This window comes from Gracilinanus agilis, chromosome 1 (assembly GCF_016433145.1).
Source record: "Gracilinanus agilis isolate LMUSP501 chromosome 1, AgileGrace, whole genome shotgun sequence".
Lineage (NCBI taxonomy): Eukaryota > Metazoa > Chordata > Mammalia > Didelphimorphia > Didelphidae > Gracilinanus > Gracilinanus agilis.
In genome coordinates, this window is record NC_058130.1 from 204,434,320 (window position 1) to 204,457,935 (window position 23,616).

At 35.5% G+C, this 23,616-nt stretch overlaps 1 protein-coding gene across 1 annotated transcript in view; it reads left to right on the top strand.

Annotated features, from left to right (window-relative positions):
* Nucleotides 1-296: 296 nt before the first annotated feature.
* RNF216 (ring finger protein 216) overlaps nucleotides 297-23,616 on the top strand; it is a 125,199-nt gene continuing 101,879 nt past the window's right edge. Inside the window, exons 1-6 of the mRNA XM_044659929.1 lie at nucleotides 297-400; nucleotides 8,545-8,723; nucleotides 12,190-12,990; nucleotides 14,334-14,410; nucleotides 21,441-21,543; nucleotides 22,937-23,101. Coding sequence (XP_044515864.1) covers nucleotides 334-400; nucleotides 8,545-8,723; nucleotides 12,190-12,990; nucleotides 14,334-14,410; nucleotides 21,441-21,543; nucleotides 22,937-23,101 — 1,392 coding nt within the window. The 5' untranslated portion in view covers nucleotides 297-333. The remainder of the gene's footprint in view (nucleotides 401-8,544; nucleotides 8,724-12,189; nucleotides 12,991-14,333; nucleotides 14,411-21,440; nucleotides 21,544-22,936; nucleotides 23,102-23,616) is intronic.

The following is a 23,616-nucleotide window of genomic DNA, read 5'->3' on the forward strand; positions in this document are numbered from 1 at the left end:
TTAAAGTCTAAAAAAAAAGTCTCCTAAATGTTGACATTAGTTCCCATTTAAGTGCTCACTTTAAATGTCTGTGTAGTGTAGCATTTTACTAAGGAAAGCATAGTAGTAAGGATTGTGGGAGTGAGGAAGAAGAATGGGATGCTTTCAATTTCTCATTTTTTATAGCTGATACTCACCATTATTAAATGCTTTGAGAAATTACTTGGGATTAGTCAAAATTGAATACACTAAGTGTTCTTTCTCCCTTTGCCTTATTTTTCAGATCACTCTGAGTGCTGGATTACTATATTTAGGTACTAGTTGGTACATATATGTACAAATCTGTGTTTTAAAATGGCAGAGGGAGGAGGCAATGAAGAGGTGATTCACTTGAACAGCTTTCATGGTCACAGGGGGAAAGGTAAGTTATTTGTCTTCTTACTCTTTCTTTCCCCTTCATTTTCTTTTAGCCTAATATGGTATTACAGAGAATTGTTACATATTTTATAATTTTTATAACTTAGAAAACTGCTAAATAGGGCACTAATTTTGGTGTGTTATTTTTTCTTAACACTTTCTGTTTTAGAGTTCACACTAAGTATGAATTCTAAGGCAGAAGGAACAGTAAGGGCTAGGCAGTTGGGGTTAAGTGACTTGCCCAGGGTCATGTAGCTAGGATATGTCTGAGGTCACATTTGAACCCAGAACCTTCCATTTCAAGTTTTGTCTCTATCCACTGAGCCACCTAGCTGCCCCTAATTCAGTTTTTTAAAAGCCAAAGTCCTCATCTATAAAGAATTTTCAGACCAAATTATTAGTAGCAAATGGAAATGAATCATTTGATCTGTGACATAAAAAAGACAAAAAAAGAATTGTAAGTGTAGCAGTAGTAGACTTCAGCTGAAGAATTAAGGACAAAGGAGTAGAATTAGTGGGAATAATAGCAATAATAATTTTTTTTAATTAAAATTTAAAATTTTACAGAACTTCCTTATAGAATTGCAAGGTAGATAGTAAAAAAATATATATATTTTTTTTCGTTTTAAAACTAAAAACTGTAGGAAGTTAGGTGATTTATCTAAGGTCAGTTAGCCTTAGTAAGCTAGTGTTAGAACCTAGTGAAGAGACACTAGCAAAAAAAAAGGAGCAATCGGGGGCAGCTGGGTAGCTCAGTGGAGTGAGAGTCAGGCCTAGAGACAGGAGGTCCTAGGTTCAAACCCGGCCTCAGCCACTTCCCAGCTGTGTGACCCTGGGCAAGTCACTTGACCCCCATTGCCCACCCTTACCAATCTTCCACCTATGAGACAATACACCGAAGTACAAGGGTTTAAAAAAAAAAAAAAAGGAGCAATCCATGAGTAAGCTCTAGAAAGGGCTGATATAAAACATACCTTAAGCCTGGTTATTATATTAATTATTTACTTAGCAGAAAGTATTAGTTTAGGAATGTTTCCTTGGATTTATAACCAACTTTTCTGGAAAGCCGACAGAGTGTATGTCTCTCTCTCTCTCTTTCTCTCTCTCTCTCTCTCCCTCTTTTCCACATTTCAACTTTCCCCATCACAGTTTTGATATATAATGGGCTGGCATAAGAAATTAAATGGAAATTTTGGAGGAGTTTTATGGAAGCAATAGACAACATGAGAAGTCCAGGAGTCAACATAGAAAAAGTTTAAAATGCATAAAAAAAATATATATATATATATATAGTATCAACATATTTTATCTTTTAATATCATGAATATACACAGTTTTCTTTTTTTAATGTTAAAATAAGTAAATAGTTAAAAGTTTGCAAAAAGAATGCAAAAGACAGCAGAAAAGAAAGGCTAGAAATGTCAAGATTGACCTACATATAGCCTATGACCAACTTCTTAACCCAGTTTTTACAATAAGATACTGTAAATACTCCATAAAAGAAAAAGAAAAAAAATCAGACCACTTCTTGTTATAAAGGGAGGGCCAAAAAATTTCATGTGAATTTTCCAGATCTAGGCACACTATATCTGATATGTATGTGTGTCTATATATTAAGACCTGCATTTCTTTTTTAACTAATAGTAGTCTGTGTACAAATACATGAACTTTTCGAAATAATCTGTGTCTGTGAATAGAAAGAATACTGAATATATACTCATTTTATTGCTGATATAAACATTCTGTGAGGATGGGTTCTGTTTTTTTCCAGGTACATTGTGTGCTCATGTCTCTTTTATTGGTTTATCTGTTTTCGTTTGCAAACATTTAAAATTTTATAAGGTATGAAAATGACTAGTTCAGTATAAAAGGAAATTCTTGATCCCTTTCTTCTAATTTAACTGGGGACCTGGAGGACCTTTTACCATAGAGATGTGTAAAGATTAACCAGCCCACAGTGACAGGAAGTAGAAACCATAGAGACAGGAAGGGAGGTAGAGAGAAGGTATAAAAAGGTGCCAGTGTCAGTTGCTGACAGGGCTGGCAGTTTGTGGGGAAGTTAAAATAGGGGTTTTGTTTGCCAAAATAAGGGAGCAGATTTTAGTAATTTAAGTTTTAATGAGAATATAGTAGAGTTATAATATTCTAAAGTAGTTGCAAAATATAATTTTAAGTTTTCATATGCTAAATTTTTGTTACGACTTGTACTTTGTTTCTAAATTTTTAGGATGCGTCATCTCTCATTAAACAGTCATATTTTGAGTCAGGTCTTTAAGGTTGTGACTTTCAGATTCACTGACATTTTTAGAAACTTTTCATAAAGTCAGAATATCAAAGCCAAATATTGGAATATAATAATAGTATGTCTATTTTTAAAAATTCTCCATAGCCTTACTCCCTTCCGTTTTTCCAGCCTTATTTCACATTACTGCCCTAAATTCCAGCTAAAATGAACTCTCTTTGTTCTTCTTCCTCCCAAAATCCCTATATGCTCTTCTTTCTACCTTGTAGAATTTTTATGTTCTCAGCTTCTAGAGAGCAGTGAAGCATTTCCTAACTCCTCCCCTCCCTATTAAGTCTCTCTTTCCTCAAATAAACAATGTATTTATTTATCTGATTACTTTCAATAGAATGTGGGCTCTTTAAAAAAAAAAATTTTTTTTTTAACCCTTACACTGTGTATTAGGCAGAAGAGTGATAAGGACTAGGCAATGGGGGTTAAGTGACTTGCCCAGGGCCACACAGCTAGGAAGTACCTGAGGTCAGATTTGAATCCAGGACCTCCAGTCTCAGGGCCTGGCTCTCAATCCACTGAGCCACCCAGCTGCCGCCAGAATATAAACTTCTTGAAGGTATTAAAATAAAGATAGATGAAGGCAAACTTGCAAAAGACTTTGGGGAAAAAGCATGCAGGAACCTTGTGGAAGAGACCGTTTGTAAAGGCAGTCTGGAACCATTTGACATCCTGTTCCAGAATGAGAGAGAAGAATAAAGAGGAGGACAGCTTAGCACATACTTAAAAAGCTTAGCCCAGGGGGCGCTTTTGCCTTGGGACACTATGAGTGGGAAGAAAAGAGGAACTTCTGGTGGCCATTTTGATGGGTTACAGGGGTTTTGTCAGAACTCCAGACTTATCTGAGAGAAGATCCAGGAATCCAGAGACTCTTTACCTAATCCTGACCCTCATCCTGATCTTGTCTTAGTGCTGAGACCCATTTCATGTGAGTGAGAGAAGTTATCAGGACAGAATGTTTGCCATACTCTGAGCCAGACCACTCTTGACTTAAGCGTATTGGTTTCTAGCTAAAACCTTATAATCTGAACTTTGATCTCAATTTTTGGACCAGCTAGTCAGATTTTAGTTATCTAGAGGGATTTAGGCAGGTAGAGTAAATAGAGTAGCCCAACCGTGTTGGGACGAAGCAGGTCCTTCAAATAGAATAAATAGAGTAGCCCAACAGTGTTAGGACCAAGCAAGTACTTGTGGACCAGTATCTGAGTGGGAGGAGCTAGAACCTGGTAGCTTAGGGCACTCCTTTTACCCTAGTCCTCTACCCATCCTTCTATTTATAAAGTAAATGTTGTTAATTTGAATAACATCAAACCACAGTTAGATTTTGTATTAAACTTAGAGGACTGGTATGGCTGACCCTTGGACCTACAAAATAGGCCAGAACCACTGTTTGGGTCATCACTGATCCAAACCTAAATCCACACTAAGGAACCTCTATTTAGTGGGTAAAAACCTCCATTCTGTTAAAGGCAAGAATTATTTTTTTTTTTTGTCTTAGTATTCCTAGAGCCTCACACCTCATACTTATCTGAACTTGCTTGTTTATCAGCCTAGGCAGATGCAGATCTGATATTATAAAGGGCTACCTTTGCAGAGAGCTTGAGGTACTGAGAGGTTGAATAGCCAGAATAAATGAGGTTGAGTTTAAGCTCAGCTCTTTCTTCCTGAAGAACTATCAGAAAGTCATAATTTTGTTAACATTATTCACAGTTCTTGTTCTGAAGTACCATGTTGACTGGCAGCAGTAAAATCCAGTAAGCTGCTATGTTGTGAGTGCTCTGAAGACAGTGATCATGTCTTAATTATCCTTCCCTTAACTCTTAACACAGTACTTTAAACATAGTAGGCATGTAATAAATAAATAAATAAATGAACAAACCATTATTAAATAGGGTTTCAGGATATAAATCCCTTTTGAAATTTTCTAATTAAATGCCGGCAAGTTCATCACACTTTAAAATAATATGTTAGGGGGCAGCTAGGTGACTCCATGGATAGAGAGTCAGACTTAGAGACAAAGTCCTGTGTTCAAATAGTTCAAATATGGCCTTACAATTCCTAGCTGTGTGACCCTGGGTAAGCCATTTAACTACTTCACCCCCATTGCTAGCCCTTACCACTCTTCTGCCTTGGAACTAATACATAGTATTGATTCTAAGACAGATAGTATAAAATAAAATGTTATGGATTTAGTTGAGTCAAGTGTGCAAGGAATGAGAACTCATACATGTAGCTCAGTAAATAGGACAGTGTTAAGAGTAACATAAACCACCCCAGGATCTTACGGCATAGATAAATATAGTATTGCTTAGCAGGGATAAATCAATAAAGGCCATTGTGTTTTTTTAACCAGAAAAAGAGGTATTTCTCATGGTATTTGAGAAGTTAAATTTTTTTTGGTTTGTTAGTACCTTTATTCTAGTATATTGAAAGCTCCTATATCATTAAGCTCTTCATCCTTACAAAGGAGAAAGGAATAAGTACTTTTATAGCACCTACAAATATCTCATTTTGTTGTGGAGGGGCTTGAGGTGGACCCCTGAGGTTTGGGAAGGGTACCTTTTGCAAGGATGTAAGACTCCGAAACTTAGCTTAAAAATAAAAAGAGAAATTTACTAATTTAGAAGGTAATATTGAATCTGGCCATGAGGATAGCATATAGGTGGAAGACTGCCTCCTAGGTGGAACAGTATAGATGAAAAACTGTTCCAGATGACATCAGTTCTGGGGTCTTTATTCTCTTTACAACAGTGAAGACGTGACTGTGCCACAGTGAAGATGTGACTCTAGTGACTCTTAGTGTGGTATCCACTGAGACATGGGCAGGGGGGAGGTTTGCCTGAAAACATAGGGGGGGTGACTGTCTTAGTTTAGGGGACAGATGGATGTCTGAGATACAAGTTGATGATATTAAGGAGGTATCTCTCTGTCCATCTCAAATATAAAGGATGATCCAAGGAGGATAATCCTCTCAGGGTCTTATCAGTTATCATATGTTTTGGGTTAGGAGTCCCAAGAATGTAAGGGAGCAAAGGATTTCCCTGTTTACAGTTTGCCTGAAACACTTTAGTTTGGGGGGTACAATGCCTATGCCAATTTGATCTCATAGTGAACCTGGGAAGAAGATGCTATTATTTTCTCCATTTTACAATTGAGGAAAATGAGGCAGACAGAGGCTAAGTGACTTAATTCACACAGCTAGTAAATATCTGAGGGAGGGTTTGAACTCGGGTTTCTGATTCTAGGCCTAGTGCTCTCTCCACTGTGCTATAATAGAGCACAACAATTCACATGAGAGAAATAAGAGTGTGAGAAATAATTAACTAATTTCCATTTTGCCTAAAAGAACAAATAAAAGAAAATAATGCAGCTCGTCACATTTGTGAAATTACTATTTGCTTTAGGCATGTATATAGAACAATCTATCTAAACTTGTGCTTTAAAGGAAAATAGATAATTTTAACTGTTTTTAACTTAGTAGTGATTATTTTGAAAAGGTGGTTACCTAAAAGGAAGTAACTGAAATAACACCAAGGTGGCTGGTGTTAAAATTTTAAATTGGGTAAGTAGACATTTCATTATATTGTTAAATGATAAAATTAATAGATATTTTCAGGAGTGTGTAAATAATTTTTTCCTCCTGAGAAGATGTTTTTAATATTAGATTAAAATGATTTATTTTTTAAGAGTTTTATAATTGTTAACTGAAAAAAACCACACAGAACTATTAAATAGTGAGGAAAAAAATCACTCTTTAAGTAAGGAAAGGAGTTTAGCGCTAGAATTTAGGCCTCCTCACAGAGCTGTGTGCCATAAAGCCACACAGAGTCCCCAGACTCTGGCAGCTTCAGTCACTAAACTCCTAGGAGTACCACCAAGCTGGATGATAGCTACAAGGAACAAAAGAATTTGGGAGAACCTATATATACATTTGGGGGAAATCCAGGGGGCAGGGAAAGATGATTGACCTTACCATAGCTTTAAGGGAATGGGAGTGTTCAAACTATACTGATGGGATACAATCAAGCTTGGAAAAGGAATCTTAGCTAGAGACTAGGGTATAAGGGAATGGGCTACCTACCATGGATACTAAAAGGATGGTCCCTGCCCCGGTGTGTCTTCCTGGGAAAGGGTCTCTGATACCATGGGGAAGACTACCTAGGACAAAAGGATATTTAGCATTTACCTTAGGGTCCATTATTCAGTCTGAAACTGCTAGCTCAAGATTTCCTTCAGGGTGGATTCTCACAGGAACTGGAAACAAGTCCAAGCTTTGAGGTCTTCAACTTACAAGCTAATTCTAAAACTTGGGGTTCATCAGATGTTACTAGGCTACAAGTTTGGGGTCTCTGGATTCCATGTCAACAAACACATGAAAAGATAGAACAAAATGTTAGATATCTGATATAAACAATTGACTTGAGAAATAGGTCAAGGTGAGATAACTTAAGAGTCATTGAATTTTCAAGGCAGCTAGTGGCTGAGTGGATAGAGAGTTAAACACAAGAGATGGGAGGTCCTTGATTCAAAGGTGGCCTCCTCAGATACTTCTTGGCAGTGTGTTTAGTCACTTAACTACTTGCCTATTCTTTATTGCTTTTCTACCTTGAAACTGATACTTAGTATTGACCTAAGATAAAAAATAAGGTTTTGTGGTTTTTTTTAAACAACCATTGGCCTCTTTGAAAATTATGGTTAAAAAAAAAATCTAGATACTATTTCAAGAAAATGAATGAAAATTGTTCTTTCTGATTGCTTTAAAGAGAACCCCAGACAGAAAACACTCAGGAATGTCATAGCCAAAATCCATAGCTCCCACATCAAAAGAAATACACACACACAAATATTACTCAAACTTATCAGAAAAACAAGGATAGTGGAGGTGTGATATTAAGAGGGAAAATAATACCAGGAAAAATAAATAGTTTCAAGCAAGACAAACTTTATAATCCCTAAAAAGGGAATCAAAAGAAAAAGCAAAGCACTAGCATTTAAAGAGTTACTTGTAGTTTGAGGAATGGCTGAATGAATTGTGTTGTGAATGTAATGGATATCATTGTTCCATAAGATGAAGTTCTGAAAAAGACAATTGCAGAGAATTCTGGGTGGTATAAATGGATGCAAAGTAAAGCGAATAGACTTAGAGGAAGAATTTATACAAGGACAGCATTATTAAGAAAAAAGACCTCAAGGGACTTAAGGTGCAGAAAATCCATTTTTGAACATGATCACTATGTGGTTTCATTTTGCTTGACTAAGTGTATTTGTTCCAAGGAGAGAGGTAGGTGTGTGTGTGTGTGTGTGTGTGTGTGTGTGTGTGTGTGTGTGTGTGTGTGTGTGTGTGTGTGTGTGTATGTGTATTTAAAGTACCCAGAAGGGCAAGCACATGCAAAAAAGGTAATATATGGAATATTATATATATATGACATGGAGAATAATGGTTTCATATAATTAATGAATGCTTGCATTCTGCTCTGTATGTGGAAAAGTTCTTTTTGTGTTTGTAAGTTCAAAACAAAATAATGGAAAAAATTTTAAGGGATAGAGTAGAGAACTTCATCTCAGCTTTTCTATATCCAAATTCATTGCACTTTCCCCAAAACCATGCAGCCTCTTGAAGTTCAAGCTTTGAGCACTCAGTTGAACCTGTGCCATAATTCTAAAATATCTCAGTAAAGCCTGGAATAGGAATATATCTATTAAAACTTTTATGTAATTCTCAAAGAATTCATACTGAAGTATTCAGTATTTTCATTGTATTTAAATAAGGCTTATTTTAGCTCTTTTCAGATTAAGGTGTCAATGAGCTGCTATAAATCCTTCACTTCTAGATAACATTATCTTCTTTTCTGTAGACAGAATAAATCACAGAGATGAAGGACTCATCACCATATCAGACTCCTCAGATGAAGAACTTGCACTTTTGCCAATTTCATCATCTCGACAGCATGGAGAAGATGATGATGACTATGACTACGATGATGATGACGACAATGATGATGATGACGATGATGATGTTGTCATCCTGGCAGAAGTGAGTTTTTGGGGAATACGATGGTGAGGTACTAATTCAGAGCATATGGATAATATGTTTTCTAAGCTAGAATGTTGCTAGCTTAGGTTTGCTTTAAAGTTAAAAAACATTGAAGTCTCTTATCCAATATTCTAATGACTAGTTCCCTTTTTACCCAAAGTAGAAACCATTGTGACTTTGTTTAACTTTTGGAATGGATTATAGGAACTCTTGTCTTCCCTGGAAGTTTTTCTCATTCTATTTACTGTGCATGATTTATAGTCATCTTAGCTCTGATGAAGTCCAGATATAGGATCATCGAAATAGGATATAATTATATGTTTATATTATATAAAGATATGTATTAAGAAAACCTGGAACTGATGACCTATCAGCTATCTACCCACCAGCATCTGAAAGAAACTTATGATATGCCTAATAGTTGTATATTGTTAGCTTTAAAACATTGCAGGACACCTGTGGTTGACACTAGGGGGCAGTTATTATTAGCTCATTAACTTCCCTTTCTACTTAGCATCTTAGTACAGGTAAATTTGTGATCTTTGTCATAGAATGCTTTTGTTTATAAGAAGGTGTGTAATACAGAGACTGATACACTGTGGTACAATATAACGTAATGGACTTCTCTACTAGAAGCAATGCAGTGATCCAGAACAATTCTTAGGGACTTCTGAGAAAGAACACTATCCACTGTCAGAGGAAGAACTGTGGCAGTAGAAACACAGGGGAAACACATGGGTTGATGGGGATATGATTTAGGATGTAGAATCTAAACGACCACTCCAGTGCAATTGTCAATAATATGGAAATAGGTCTTGATCAATGATACATGTAAAACCCAGTGGAATTGTGCATTGGCTCCAGGGAAGGAGTGGGGGGATGGAAAGAACATGAATTATGTAACCACGGAAAAATATTCTTTAAAAAAATTTTTTTAAGTGTGTAATAACTATATTTTTGGCCTGATCCTTATGTTTGTGATGATGTTTAGGCAAGATGTCTGTTTTGATTAGAACTATTTAAAGTTTGATTCTAGTTCTTTTGCTATTCTTATGTAATTTTTCTTCCTTTTCCTCTACATTACTCAGTTTTTTGTGCATATGCGCATGCATGTGCACACACACTTAAAGTTCTTTCAAGGTATATAATTTCATTATCACTTTTTTTTCCAATATACTCCTTTTCTTTTCTTCCCAAAGTGACTGTTCTGTCTACTTAAGCATTTCTTTCTTTTTAAAGAAGAAAAGCATTATTCCCTATGGCTACTTCAAGATCATGAAGTGAGATTTAGGTTATTTAGGATTGGAAAAGCCTAAACCAACCTACTAATTTCTAGATCTCAGTGTCGTTACAGAAATAATTTAACCTTTTTTTTAAAACATTTAATCATATTTATTTCTTAGAAAAGTTAACATGGTTACGTGATTCATGCTCTTACTTTCCCCTTCACTCCCTGACTCCCCTCCCCCCATAGCGATGCGCATTTCCACTGGTTTTAACACGTGTCATTGATCAAAACCTATTTCCAAATTGTTAATAATTTATCTTATTGAAGGGGATTAGTATCACTAGTACCTTAGGATTTTAGGAGGAAAATATTATAGTCTTTTTTCATAAAGAGAGTAGGCTATCACATTTTATTTTTAGTACATTGGAAAATTGTACTTTAATATTTCAGATTTCCTCTTAAGTAGAGAAAAGTTTGAGGACAGGTATATGAAAAATGATTCACTGTTGTTAGTTTCTATGACTACTACAAAATGTACATATACCTCATTAGGCATGTCAAATTATTTTTATATACTTATTTTCAAAGGAGTAATATGCAATTCTGCCTTTGTTTAAATTTTGACATTGGAATGATCTTTGAGTTATCTTTGGACCGTGAACATAGATGTTATGGATGATGCAATTCAATTTAGTAGTTGTATGTTAAAAGACTAGTATGTGCCTTATATACTGGAAACATAAAAGAAACATGTTTTATGAGCCTTAGGGAGATTTTTTGAGGGCTGAGACTGTTTTTGCTTTTTCTTGCATGTTTAGTCTAGTGCCTGGTACATATTTAATACAAACACTTCATAAATGCTTTTTGATTGATTTCAGTCTTCTTAGGAAGCTAAACTTTTACCATTTGAGTAGATATCTAATGTAACTCCAGAAAAAGGTTTTTTAAGCTATATATTTAAATTTTTGAAATAAAATGATTTAAGATATAGTTCAGAAGATGAAAATGAAAAGTACACTCAAACAAATTCTACAAGGGACTTTTGGCAGGCACTTTGAGAGAACGTTCAAAATTCTCTGCTTTGAATGAAAGGAGCAAAAATTTCCTCTTATTTAGTGAGTTGGAGAGTCCCTAGGAATTCATAATGTCTCAGAATTTGTCAGTGATTTCATCTTAATAGAAAGGAAATATGATTTTCTTCAGAGGATAAGGATTTTCATGGGCCCCTAGGATTGTAGATTTATATCTTGAGGAATATCAGAGGTCATCTAGCATAACTTTCACTTTATAAATGAGGAAACTGGCCCAGTGAGGTTTGAGGTTAGGAAAATGGATATTAGGGTAACACTTGGGTTCTTTAGACTCCACTGTTACTAAGAGTCTCCAGGATATTACTGGATAGAAACAATGTACAATACCAATACTCGGGCATTGCAATCTGAATTCTTTTGCTGCTCATAAGGTTCCATTTGGAGGAATGAAGCTTGTATGTTTAATTTTAATCAATTCCATTTCAGAGGCTAAATTATTTTAAAACATTCTCACCAAGATATTTTATTACCAAGGAATCACAGATGGGAAGCTATTTACTTCTTCTTTTTTTTTTTAAGCCCATACCTTTCATCTTGGAATCAATACTGTGTATTGGTTCCAAGGCAGAAGAATGGTAAGGGTGGGCAATGGGGGTCAAGTGACTTGCCCAGGGTCACACAGCTGGGAAGTGTCTGAAGCCAGATTTGAACCTAGGTCCTCCCGTCTCTAGGCCTGACACTCAATCCACTGAGCTACCCAGCTGCCCCCTAGCTATTTACTTCTAAATGCTTCTAAAAACTGTAGCAAGGAAATTATTGGTCATCTCTAAAGCATAATTTAACCATAGAACACAAACAAATGAAAGGTCTGGTAATGTCATCAGAAGTTTTGGAATTTATTGATTAATTCCAATTTTATAAAACAGCTACCTTTATAATAGATGCAGAGAAATATTTGGCCTGTCTTTTCCATTTTTATTTTAGTGGTCTTCAGAGATACTAAAATTAAATTACTATAGTAGTACCAGACTTTCTTGAAATTAGGGTATAATAATCTCTTCATTTATTCCCATGAGGTCTAATTTCTATGCCAAGTCATGCCAAAAACAGTTTCTTCTTTTCTTATCTCACTATTTTAACCAAGTGTATATAAATGTTAGCTTTATTAATTATATTAAACATTCCTTTTTTTTCCCCCCCACTGTAGACAAAAAAACAACAACTGTTGCGGCCTATTGTCAAACCTGCTGCCCAGTGGCAGGATCTGAAAATGAATAGATTAGGAGAAGTGTCTAAAAAGAATATTAATTTATTTCTTCAAGAAAAGGAGAGTCTTTTTTCAACTGCAAATAATGAACCGAAGCCCAGTGAAAACAACAATAGAAATCAGGATCCTCAGTTACCTGGCCCCTCTGAACACAGTAAGCATAGAGCCAAAAAAGACCGAAATCCCAAGCCTGGACCAAGTAATATCCAAGCTATAAAAGTCATTTTGAAACCTAATGTGAAAAAGGAAGTAATAAATTTAGAAGCAAACTTTCAAAACAAACATCCAAAAGTGCAAAGCCAGTCAACTGAAGACTCTGAACCAGAGCTTATACCAAACCTCCGAGAATCAGCTGCTGTGGTAGATAACCAAGTTATAAGAGAAAATAGCTGGTTAGATCATCCCTATTTTCAACCCATAGACCAAGAGCGAAATGAATTAGCAAATCAAGTTGTTCCACAGCAGGGGCAGCCTGAAGCAGATCTCTCATATCGAGATGAGATTCCAGGACCAGCATTTCCAAGACCAGAACCACAGCAAGATGGGATCCCAGGTCCTTCCTCTCCTCAGCCTGCCCATCCTCCTGGAGAACTGAAAGACCATCAACTAGCAATAGATGATGAACAGCCTGGTCCAGCTTTTCCTTTCCCAGGATCTCATCAGCCTGATTTGGGAAATATTCCTGAACAAGGAGGCACTGGTGCAGATCGAGAATTTATTACACTACTAGTGAAAGAAACAGTAAGTCATTTCTTCCCTTCAGATTTTATCAGGTAATAGGAGAGAAAAAAGTTTTCATCACTAAAATGTAGTTTGTATATTTCTATTCGTTATATGGATGGGGATACTTCCCATCAAAGTTTTCCTAACAACCATATTCAAATAGATGGCATTAGGATTTTGGACATATTGGCATGATAATTTTACATATGAAAATTGAGTCAGAAGCTTTCACTGAACACCTGCCCTGGGAAAGTACTAGAGTTAGAGTAGCAGAAATTTGGGCTCCCTGAGATAGCACTCAATTGCTTGATTGATAGGAACCATAGCCTTTTGTTTAATTGATCTTTATTCTAAATTAAAACCCCCATTGACTTGAGTTTTCTGTGATTTGTCAGTGAAATTTAGATTTTTTTTCACAATTTCTAATGAAAAGAAGATGGCAATGTAGCTTGGTTTAAAGAATATTGAACTCGCTTCTAGCTGTGTGAACCTAGGCAAGCCACTTAACTACATTTGCCTAGATCTTGCCCATCTATTTTAGAATTGTTGCTAAAACAGAAAATAAGAGTTGAAAAAGAAAAAAAGAATTGGACTTGGGAGAAAAGAGGCTCAGATTCTAATTCTAACTCTGCTAGTAATTTCATGTATGATGTTCTCTTCACCTCTTGGACTTTAGTAAAGTGTAGGTATTGGACCTTTAAGGACTTTTAGACTAACACTATAGTATTCCATTCAAACAAATGAGTCCAAACCCCGTTTATTGACCTGGGTTAGAATGGCCTTAAAGCAGAGCAGCTAAGTGGATAGAGAATGCTGTCTGGAGACATCTTTAAGAGGTCCTGAATTTAAATCCAGCCTCAATTTCCTAGTTGTGTGACTCTAGGCAAGTCACTTAATTCCAGTTGCCTAGCCTTTACCACTCTTCTGCCTTGGAACCAATACTTAGAAGGATCTAAGAAGGTAAGATTTAAAAAAAAATTTAAAAGGGGGGCAGCTAGGTAGCTCAGTGGATTGAGAGCCAGGTCTAGAGATGGGAGGACCTGGGTTCAAATGTGACTTTAGATACTTCCAAGCTGTGTGACCCTGAGCAAGTCACTTAACCCCCATTGCCTAGCCCTTACCACTCTTCTGCCTTGGAACCAATATACTCCAAGACAGAAGGTAAGGGCTTAAAAAAAAAAGAATTTAAAAGATTTAAAAAGACTTAAAACCTCTTCCAGTGTTTAATGGACTGAAATAGGAACCATAGTATTCAGGAATGTGTATACCAGGAAGATAATTAAAACAGCTATGTGTTTTTACTGACTATTCTTGAGTTTTATAGTTAATGAAATGAAACTAATATGCTTATTCTTCTCTAGGAAGCAAGATTTCCAGATGTAGCAAATGGGTATATTGAAGAAATAATACATCTGAAGAATTTTTATGATTTAAATGTGTAAGTATAGAACTTAAAATGTATAATTTTTGCCTGCTTGCATAGAAGGTAATTTTTTATGTTTGTGTTTTAGAAAATGTATTGATAAGAGGAAAATGATCTTATTTTTCCCAATGTATTTACATCTGATGGTAGTTTTGGAAGCACACATCCATATAGTTGCAGTTCAAATTGTTGGCCTCTTTCTGCACTTTGTTAGTGTCTTCTAAGTCTTCCTTTTTTTTTTTTTTTTTTTTTAACCCTTACTTTCAGTCTTAGAATCAATACTAAGTATTGGTTCTAAGGCAGAAGAGTGGTAAGGGGTAGGCAATGGGAGTTAAGTGACTTGCCCAGAGTCACCCAGCTAGGAAATGTCCAAGGTTAGATTTGAACCCAGGATCTCCTGTCTCTGGGCCTGGCTCTCAATCCACTGAGCCACCCAGCTGCCACCTAAGGATTCCTTTTTTCAGATGCTATTACTAAATTTGATTCTACTTGTAATTTAATTTTCATTATAATTTATGGCATTTTATGGGAGGTTTTTCCTTTCTTTAACTATCACTTTAAAATAGATTGGTTTCTGCTATTTATTCTTGTATAACATTTAGATGTTCTCTCTGTAGGCATCAATAGGACTTAATAGCTACTTGTATTTTGTGTTATATTTATTAAAAAGTATTTTCTCATTTTTTTCCCTGGCAGGAAGTAATCTCCCTTTAAAAAAAAAAAGAAAGAATAGTATTTTATTTTTCCCCAATGACATATAACAACAATTTTTTAATATTAATTAAAAAATTTTGAAGGGGCAGCTGGGTGGCTCAAATGAGTAGAGAGCCAGGCCTAGAGATGGGAGGTTCTGGGTTCAAATCTAGCCTCAGATACTTCTTAGTTGTGTGACCCTGGCCAAGTCACTTAACCCCCATTGCCTAGCCCTTACCACTTTTCTGCCTTAGAGCCAATTCATAGTATTGATTCTAAGGCAAAAGGTAAAAGTTTAAAAAAAAATTGAATTCCAAATTTGCTCCTTTTTTTTGTCTTTTCTCCCTCGTTCCCTTCCACCCTCCCCCTTCCCTGAGATAATAAGCAGTCTGATATAGATTTCACAAAATACAATCATTAATCATTATATATACAAGAACTCAAAGAAAAAAAGAAGAAAGAAAGTGAAATATAGTATGCTTTGGACTGCATTCAGACTTTGTTATGTGGCATTTTTCATCCTGAGTCTTAGATCACTGTATTGCTGAGAATATAACTAGGTCATTCATAGTTGTTATCTAAAAATAATGCTATCACTGTGTACAATGTTCTTCTGGTTCTGCTCACTTCATTCTGCATTGGTTCATGAAAGTCTTTCTAGGTGTTTCTGAAATCATAAGCATAAATAGTATTCCATCACAATCATATGCCACAACCTCAGGAAGTAATCTCTCACTTGTATTGAGAAGATGTTGGAAACATTTACAAATTGACATGCTTTGAATGAATAATTGGTATTTAATTTAATTTTTCTAGTATTTTGTTTTGGCAAATCTATTTGTAGGTATAAATACACATAAAATAACAGGCAGCCAAAACTGAACAGGCAAAGTCTGTAGGATTTATCATAAAGAAATAGTCATTGCCTTTGTGTTTAGACACAACCTAAAAGGCCATGTCCATAATATGCTGTAAATAGATTTTTTTTATTAGAATTTAAAGGATTTTAAAAATTTCAACATATAGTTTTCAAAGTTGTTTTGCTTTTCTGAGTCCTTCTAAGTTTCCTTCTGTTCTCTTCTCTGTATTTTTGATAAATGTTTCAATGACATTTCTTTTTTGAAAACTGTCCGAAGCTCCTCCTCTCACTCCCAACTCCTTTCAGGCCCATTGGGGTAAAAAAATTAAAACTTATGTAATAATTATGCATAACCAAAGAAAACAAGTACCCAAATTAACCAAATTATCTCATGTCCAAAAATGTATGTCTTGTTCTGCATCCTGAGTCCAGTTTCCATATCTAACATAACTAGGGAGAAGAAACACCAAGTTACGTTTTGGATTAGTGTTTAATATAACCTTTTCTTATCCCATAAATTTAAACTATTTATGAAAAATCTAGAAGATTAGGTGTTTACATCTTGAGTAACTAGGTGACACAATGGATAGAGTGCTAGACTTGGAGTGAGGAAGACTTATCTTCCTGAGTTCAAATCTGGCTTCAGATACTTACTGGCTATGTGATCCTGAGCAAGTCACTTGACCCTATTTGTTTTAGTAACCTTATCTTTAAAACAAATTGGAGAAAGAAGTGGCAAACTACCCTGGTTATCTTTGCCAGGAAAACCCCAAATAAGGTCAGGAAGAGTTGAACTAAATACTGCAATGACCGAACAACAATTACATCTAACTCTAGAGTAGAAGCCCTCATAATTAATTGGACTTGTAGCAGTGAAGCATGTGATTAAATTAGGCACATTATTCTAGACTTCTTTATTTCTTACTGGGTTGTATGCTGTCCACTTAGCTAGTATCACCTTTACCCTTTCCAGCTATCTGCATTTCCTACTGTACTTTATCACAAGATAGTAGAACACAAGCTTTTACTAGAAGCAAATTTGGCTCTTGCCCCACAAATACAGATCTCCATTAATATCTAGATAAAGGGGGATTTCTTTTAGGCCTACAGCCAGCTTTGGTTTCCTTTTTGATTTCAGACCTGGATTCTTGTGGCAAAACTAACTCTCACAGCTAATTCAATCAACAATATTTATAATACATCCCATGCTAAATAAAAAGCTAAGTCAACTGTCACCAAAGTTTTAGTTCCTTTTCTCTTCATGTTTCATATGCACTTTGGACATTATTAGCTTGAGGATACTTTTCAGAGCAAGGAAGTACTGATGGGACAGGCAGATTGTTCATAAGATTCACTAGGGAGCCATGAAGTATTCACTTTAGGATACATATTAAGGTCTTTAGCTGGTTAGCCAAGACTTCTAGTCCATGTTTTTATTTTACCAAAATTTGTCCAATACAGATTTGTGTTGTACCCATGTCTAGAGGTAAGCAAGTTAGAATCAGGGTTACTTTTCAGAATTTCTCATCTCCATGGCATATCAAACCAGAATGAACATGAAATACAATAAACAAATATTAGTTTGGGTTTCTACAAGCCCCTCAATTGACCTGATATCTGTGGTATTAATTATTTGTTATATTTGTATAAGTATAACTTATTTGTTTTTTTAACTCTTACTTTCTGTTTTACAATTGACACTGAGTATTGGTTCCAACTTAGAAGATGGTGAGGACTGGGCAATTGGGATTAAGTAACTTGCTCAGGATCGCACAGCTAAGGAAGTATCTGAGGCCAGATTTAAACCCAGGACATCTTGGTCTCTAGGCCTGGCTTTCTATCCACTGAGCAGCCTGGATGCCCCTCAATATATTTTTGATAAAAGGAAAGTCTTGTAATTAATTTTTAGTGACATTGAAATATAATTTCTATCAAAGTTCTAAACCCTAACTGGTAGCACGACAGGAAATTAAAATGTAGAGCAAATGTGGCTGAATCCAAAATGCTATTTTTGAGCAATTCCTGTTTGCTCAGTGGAATTCCCCATTTTTTAGCTTTTGGCATGTAAATAACTATGAATATATAAAATGATTCAGTCTGAGATCCCTACTGAATAAGAGGGCAGATCATTTTATTTTTAAAAAGTCATTGTAGTACAATAATACTGACTATTTAAAGTCCTCTTATAACTGAAAATTAATCTTAGAGATTTTATAATAAATTATAAATATTTTTTAGTAAAGAGAAAGAGAGAAATAAAGTTACCAGCCTAACTAAATTGACCACATTTGCAAGTCTTAGTTCTTGGATTCCCAGCCTGTTGGTGCCAACCAGAGATAGCTTACACAGTTAAGCACCAGGGCAGCTCACCAGCAAGAGAGCTTTTTTCACAAGCCCTCAAAATAGCTGAGAGCACTTTCCCCCTTGTCCTGGCTCTTAGATCTTGTCCATGATGTTATACCTACTTCACTTTCAATTGGACATTCTGAATCATGTGTCCTAATGTCCAGACACATATCACACCATGCCTCTGAGGCATGCAGTACAGCATCTGCCCATCCATTCCAGTAGTCAGAAACTGTACTATCACTCTGTGCCCTACCTTATTTTGCATATACCAACCCTGAGTTATACTTTTATGTTAATTCCACATAGTCCTAAAAGATGATGTTGTTAAAGTATTGCATTTAATATGGCAGCAAATTTGGAAAACTCACCAGTGGCCATTGGATTGGAAAAGGTGAGTCCTAAAGAGGGACGATGCCAAAGAGCATTTAAACTATCAACTGACTGAATGTATTTCACATGGCAGCAAAGTTATGCTTAAGATTTTGCAGGGTAGGCTTTGGCAATATGTGAATTGAGAATTACCAGAAGTGCAACCTGGTTTTCAGAGACAGAAGAACAAGAGACCAAATCACCAATATTTGGTTTATTATGGAGTAAGCAAAGTTCTTGCAGAAAAACATTTACTTCTGCTTTATTGTCTGCACTAAAGCTTTTGACTGTGTGAATCACAGCAAATTGTAGCAAGTCCTTAGATGGAAGTACTAGATCATCTTACTTGTCTCCTGAAGAAAATCTGTATGTGATCAAGAAACAATAGTTAGACTCGAACATGAAATAATTGATTGGTTCAAGATTGGGAAAGGAGTATAACAAGGCTATATAGTGTCACCTTATCCATTTAATTTATATTCAGAATGCATCATGTAAATGCCAGGCTGGATAAATCAAAAGCTAGAATTAAGGTTGCTAGGAGAAATGTCAACAATCTAAGATATGCAGCTGATGGCACTTTGATGGCAGAAAATGAAGAAGAATTAAGAAGCCTCTTAATGAGAGTGAAAGAGGAGAGTAAAAGATGGCTTAAAGCTTAACATGAAAAAAAACAACCCAAGATCATGACATCTGGTCCCATCACTTCCTGGTAAATAAAGAAAGTAGAAATGGAAGTTGTGTCAGATTTTATATCCTCAGGTTCAAAGATTATTGCAGATGATGATTGCATTATGAAATTCAAAGATGTTTGCTCCTTGGAAGGAAAATGATGGCAAATTTGGACAATATTTTAAAAAGCGAAGACATCACCTTGCCGACAAAGGATGATAAAGTCAAAGCTATGCTTTTTTTTTTTTTTTAAATCTTTACCTTTCACCTTAGAATCAATACCATGTATTGGTACGAAAGCATAAGAATGGTAAGGGCTAGGCAATGGGGGAAAGTGACTTGCCCAGGATCACCCAGCTAGGAAATATTGGCCAGATTTGGGCCTAGGATCTCATATCTCTTAGCCTGGACTCTCAATCAACTAAGCCACCTAGTTGCCCCCAAAGCTATGGTTTTTTTCAGTATTGATGTATAAAAGCTGTGAGAGTTGGACTATATGAGAAAGTTGAATGCCCATAATGGGCATTTTCTAATTTGGTGTTGAAGAAAGCTTTTGAGAATTCTTCAGATAGTAAGGAGATTAAATCAGTCAATACTTAAAGAAATTAACTCTGACTATTTATTGGAAGGACAAATACTGAAGCTGAAGGTTAAATACTTTGGCTACCTAATGAGAGCAGAGCTCATTGGAAAAAACTGATGCTGGGAAAGAAAAAAGAAGGCTATGGCAAAGGATAAGATGGATAGATGTTGTCATGGAAGCAATGGGTTTAAGTTTAGATAGTGGAAGATGGAATCACAGAGTCTTGGACATGACCGAATGACTGAACAACAACAAAAAATACTGACAGAAATAGATTTTGGTATGTTATTTTTCATTTGAACTGTTGAACTCAGTGGGAATCAGACTGACAGATTGTGAATTTTAGATGGTTTGTATTTGGTTTCATATCTCAGTATACATATACAAAAACTTTTATCATTTCACTTTTATCATTTTCACTTAATATACCTTAGGTATATTTGACTCTGTTTACAGCAAATAGCAATTTAAAAAGAACACTGATCCATTTAATCATAATAAGAAACCTTAACTTTCAAGCCCAATAAGTATCTGTGTCCATTTCCTCAGTATTCATGGTACTACACTAAATCAAGCTAGAACTAAGAGATAGAGCTAGAGAGAGGAAAAGCAAGGAGTAATGGTAGGGTCTGAGTGGTTGGAGAAAATGAACTCTGTCCTGACCCCTAATTGTCCTGTCGTTGATCATTAACATTTATTTAGAAATAGTTGAGGGGGTTCATTCAGCCTACGCATAGTATGCAAAACTGTTGGGAGTTGTGTTGGTTCTACCTAACAGGCTTAGTTGATTAAGAGTCCAGGCCTAGAGATATGAGATCCAAGTACAAATCTGGCCAATATTTCCCAGCTGGGTGATCCTGGGCAAGTCATTTGTTGGTTCTATCTATAGGAGATAATGACCTATAAGAAAAACTTCCATTCATATATAGAAACTACCTTATGTTGAATATTCATAAATCAAGCAGAACTGCCTGTGTTAATGGGGAAAATCCTATACAATTTGCCCAATTTATTAGATCTTGCAGTGGAATGAAGAAATTGAGTTAATGGATTTGATGTTTTCTTCTAAAAAGGTGCTACACTGAAATGTGTTAAATTAAACCAGCCTTGCAGCTAGTATTCTAGAAGAGGCTATGAATTGTCAGATTTAGTATTGTATATGATATCTACATGTATATATGTAAAAACACTGCATATTATTTTATTTCCTTGACAAATAGTGGCAACCCGTATTCTTAAATCCACTTTCACCTGCTTTTTGATCATCATGATTTAATTATGACTTGGTAGTATCAACCAGCAGGTTCAAGCAAAGGTATGAGAATAAATAGGCATTGTTATTTAAGTGAGCAAAGAGATCATTTCAATTAAATTTTTTTTTATGGACTGATGGGATTTAGTAAGCTAGCGGTCCCTTATAATAGTTCTAATTTCAAATGCTACATTTATCTCATTCTGCAGGTATTTCACTGTGGAGAAACATGAAAGTAACAATGGGCTTTGTTTTGTGTTTTTTGCAGACTTTGTAATTTTCTTCTGGAAAATCCAGATTATCCAAAGAAGGAAGGTAGAGTGGTTTTAAATCCTAATAGCAGCCTGCTTGCCAGCCAAGATGAGAAAAAGGCAAGTGTAGTCCTCTTATTTTCTAATGTTTCCCAGTATGTCCTTTAACTTTTTTTTAAATTGTACTTTTTAAGGGGAAGAAAGGCAAATTTCTTGGTTTTAGTGCCCAGAACAAGATTTCAAGGATTTATTTATATTTTTTCTGACATTTATTGAACTGGACTACTGTGAAACCTTTATTTCATTTATTTAATTTCTGACTGTCATTGCTCAGCATTCTTCCTTTTCACCTCCTTAACCCAGCCCCTCTAGCCAAAAAGAAACAAAAAAAACTACCACATTTACTATTTAATGACAGAGTCAGGATGGCCTAGTTTTCCCAGTATTCCTTCTCCTCCACAAATTAGTAAATGCACCAGACAAAAAAAGAACCAGAACATAGAGACCTGCTATGGTGACAGGAAAGCTCAAGACATAAACACAGAAGACAGTGACTTGAAAACTAATACAAGCAAAGCCTCATTGAAAAATGCAGTTTGGACTCAAGCCTAGAAAGAATTCCTAGAAGAGTTAAAGCACTAATTAAAGAGATTTTTTTAAGAACTCCCAAAATTAAAAACAAAAAATAATAAGAGCAGTTGAAGAAAAAATGGAAAAAGAAATGAGAATAATAAAGACTATTATGAAAAGAGAATTAACGGCTTGCTAAAAAGAGGTATAAAATCTTATTGAAGAAAATAGCTTCTTAAAAATTAGGATTGGCCATCAAGCAATAATAAAGTCAAAAGACTGGGGCAAAAAAGTATATGACTTATTTGACAGGGGAAAAAAACTGGCCAGTAAAATAGATTGAGGAGAGATAATTAAAGAATCATTAATCTGCCTGAAAATTATGAACAAAAAAGAGCTTAGCCATCATATTTTTAAAAACAATAGAACAGAAGGTAAAGAAGATTTTGAAAGAATCCATTAGTTACTTCCTGAAAGAAACCTTGAAATGAAAATTCCCAGGAATATTTTAGCAAAAATCCCAAGTCAAGGACAAAGTATTTCAAGCAGCCGAAAGGAAATAATTGAAGTACTGTGAGGCTACACAAGATTTAGCAGCTACCATTTTAACAGTAAGGGTGGCTTGAAATATAGTTTTCTGGAAGAGAGAAAGGATCTAGGACTGCAACCAAAAGTTATCTTTTTAGCAACATTATTATAGTGAAAGTCCTTAGTTTGCCCTTTTCATACCTAAATAAATCTAACCACAAGATAAACCTCCCTCCTCCTCCATCCCTCCTTTTTTCTATCATATTTTTTCTATCTTTTCATGTATTCCTATGGGATAGAAAATTATATACAGATGCTTTGAGACGACTTGAAAAATCTTTGTATGTCTGTCTTTTCTATTGAAAATAAATCTTAACTAAGACTATATTAATTTTCTGCTTCTCTTTCATTTCAGGTGTCTAAGGTGGACTATTTTGACTTTTCTAAACTTACTCCTCTTGACCAACGTTGCTTTATTCAAGCTACTGATCTACTCATGGAAGATTTCAAAATGCTCAGCACTCAGGACATCAAGTGGGCACTGCATGAGCTCAAGGGACACTATGCAATCACCCGAAAGGTTCTCTACTTATGTTCTTAGATTCTTTTTCATACCCAGGTCCTCTTTCTTCCCCTAGGATCTAGATGAAGAGATAAGGTTAAAGTATTTAGTGTGGTTTACCTTCAAGAATAGAAAGTGAAGGTATGGCATTCCTGTCTTCTGACAAATGAAGGAAGCCTCTGAGGAGATCCTAGACTTGAAAGTGGAAGGGTTTTGAGAAGTCAGCCTAACCTCAAACCCCTCATTTTGCAGTTGAAGTATCTGAGGCCTAAAGAGCTTCCCCAAGGTCACACAGGTAGGATTGGAAACAAGAGAAATTTGGTTTCTTTCCCTGTCTGCAGAGGATTTAAAGAAGAGCAAATATATGATAGAATAAAGATGATCTTCATGTCAGAATGCCAAATAGATAGAATTGATTCCTAAAGGAAATGGTAATGTATTTTTCTTTAAAGATCTTTAAGGAAAGGCTAGACAGATGGTCAGGGTGACACTAAACAATAAAAAAAAAACAACTTGCTATACCTATTTCAAAA